Source organism: Clupea harengus, chromosome 12, assembly GCF_900700415.2.
Source record: "Clupea harengus chromosome 12, Ch_v2.0.2, whole genome shotgun sequence".
NCBI classification, from domain to species: domain Eukaryota; kingdom Metazoa; phylum Chordata; class Actinopteri; order Clupeiformes; family Clupeidae; genus Clupea; species Clupea harengus.
In genome coordinates, this window is record NC_045163.1 from 19,297,990 (window position 1) to 19,300,489 (window position 2,500).

Consider the following 2,500-nt stretch of genomic DNA (forward strand, 5'->3'; position numbering starts at 1 on the left):
TTTTTTTTATGCTTGTTTATCATAATTGCTTGAGATATTGGTCAGTGTATCATTACCCCCCCCCCCCCATCACCACCACACACACACACACACACACACAACACACACACACACACACACACACAGTTTCTTTAACTCCCTCTCTCATTTTCCTTGTGTCTTCTATTTCTCCTGGTTTCATCACCCCTTTATCTCCCTGTCTGTCTCTGATGAATTATGGTCATGGAAGCAAACAGGGTCTCTCTGCATGCACTCAAATGCAGATGGACACACACACACACACGCACACACACACACACACACACACACACACACACACACACACAACACACACACACACAAATACACGGACAGAGAGAGACTGTTTTTCCTCACTCTTGCCCATCAGAGTGCAGTAGTTTCTGATGCGGTTCAGGACTGACTGTGTGCTACATTGTGTGCTGAACACCTGAATGCCCCCCTCTGATTGGCCAGGGGCAAAAGGTGGGTTATCCAGAGCACTCCACTGTGTTGTACTCCCCATGTGTTTTTTTGTGTGTGTGTGTGTGTGTGTGTGTGTGTGTGTGTGTGTGTGTGTGTGTGTGTCCGTATTTCACCTCACATGGACAACAAGAGGAAGAGGATTTTGAGATTGGTGCTTTTGAGATTGGCGAGATCAGTGAATTCCCAGTCCTTGAATCTTTGAGGAGTTCAGGGGAGGAGATCACCAGCATTGTGAAGAGCTTGTGAAGCACTTTTGAGTTTACACAGTGGCTTTGTTTTGCCTCTTTATATGCCTGTGTGTTTGTGCGTGGGAGTGTGTGTGCGTGGGTGTTTGTATGTGTGTCCATGTGTGTGTGAGTTTGAGCTTCATTTGTAACAAGAGGGAGCAATACTCCTTTCAAGGCCGTCACACTCACATAACATAACATCACACACACACACACACAAACCAACACACCCTGCAAACTAAGACAGCTGGTATCGCCATGGTAGCAGGCAAAGGAGCCACAAACAGAGCTATAAGCACGTAATGAGGCGGAGATGCAGCACTTCAGTGTGTGTGTGTGTGTGTGTGTATGTGGGGGGGGGGGGACGTGTATCTTCCACGCTCTCACAGCCCTCCAGCTAACCATCTGGAAGCTTCCAGAATGGCCCCCAATAAGCCCTCTCGCATGTGACTCATGAGTGGCGCTAAATCAGTTTAAATAGCACATGCGTTTAACCTCCGCAATCCACACAGGAGGGAGAGAGAGAGAGAGAGAGAGTGAGAGGGAGGGGAGAGGGGGAGAGAGAGAGAGGGGGGAGAGAGAGAGAGGGGGAGAGAGAGAGAGAGAAAGAGAGAGAATGGAAATGGGGTGGGAAGATGATGTAGGATGTAGGTAGTGATCCATGATACACTCCCATAGACACTAGAGGGGTTGGAAGGGTGGTTTGGCACCACATGTTGCGGAATGTCGTCAGTAGCATGGTGACGCTAACCACATTTGCACAGATACACACACACCCACACTGACAGCCATGTGAAAACAAATGCACGCACACACACACACACACACACACACACACACACACACACCACTCACACATATACTCAAACACACATTCACCATGCTTGTTGTTTACCCTTTCAGTGCTAAGGGGTTATAGAAGCCTTTCATTTCAGACCAATGTTGAGCCGGAGACTCTAGAGTGATCTGGGTTTGCTCTGTGTCCTTTGGAGTACTCCAGCACTTACACTCCATGTAAATGTTCTGTGTTCTGATTATTATTTCACCCAAATACGAAGGCAGTTCTTACAACCTCAATCTAAGGCATGGCATCTGTCAGGTCACATTTCCGTCTGTGTGTGTGTGTGTGTGTGTGTGTGCGTGTGTGTGTGTCTCTCTCTCTGCTTTGTTGTTCTCTAACCGTAGATCCTCTCTGTCTGTTTCTAGGTGATCTCAGCGCTGTCCAGAATCTCCCATAACAGCATCGCACAGATCAAAGGCATCAGGTGAGTGTGTTGTCATGTGTGTGTTCTCAATCTCTCTCCTGCTCCGCAAACGTTAACGTGACACGGCGTGACGTGATGTCCTCCTCTGCCCTGTGTGTTTGCCCAAACCAAGCCAAGCCTCGTCAAAGCAAGAAGCCAAATACCTCTCTGTCTCCATGACCCCATGCTGCTTCAGATTGCATCCAGACTGTGACACAATTAAAGTCATGTGTTTTGGTGAGAGGAGACATGCAGAGAGGCTCAGTGTTGAGCCCATCTCCGGAGCCCAGAGGACGGTGGGAGTTGTAGTTCGAACAGTGTGTTGAGCCTATCTCAAGAGCCCAGAGGACGGTGGGAGTTGTAGTACGATCTGTGTGTTGAGCCTATCTCAAGAGCCCAGAGGACGGTGGGAGTTGTAGTTCGAACTGTGTGTAGAGAGAACGCAGCAGATGCATAGGCTCATGTGATGGTTCCTCAGCTGATATGTCTCCAGTTAGGCATTTAACCCTCAAGGTAGCAAAATGATTTACTTAATTTAGATTTCAC

At 48.2% G+C, this 2,500-nt stretch overlaps 1 protein-coding gene across 11 annotated transcripts in view; it reads left to right on the plus strand.

Annotated features, from left to right (window-relative positions):
• Positions 1 to 2,500, plus strand: part of vav2 (vav 2 guanine nucleotide exchange factor) — a 219,603-nt gene that overhangs the window by 154,134 nt on the left and 62,969 nt on the right. For all 11 annotated transcript variants that reach the window (XM_031577743.2, XM_031577746.2, XM_031577744.2 and 8 more), the window contains exon 3: positions 1,917 to 1,975. In XM_031577743.2, coding sequence (XP_031433603.1) covers positions 1,917 to 1,975 — 59 coding nt within the window. The remainder of the gene's footprint in view (positions 1 to 1,916; positions 1,976 to 2,500) is intronic.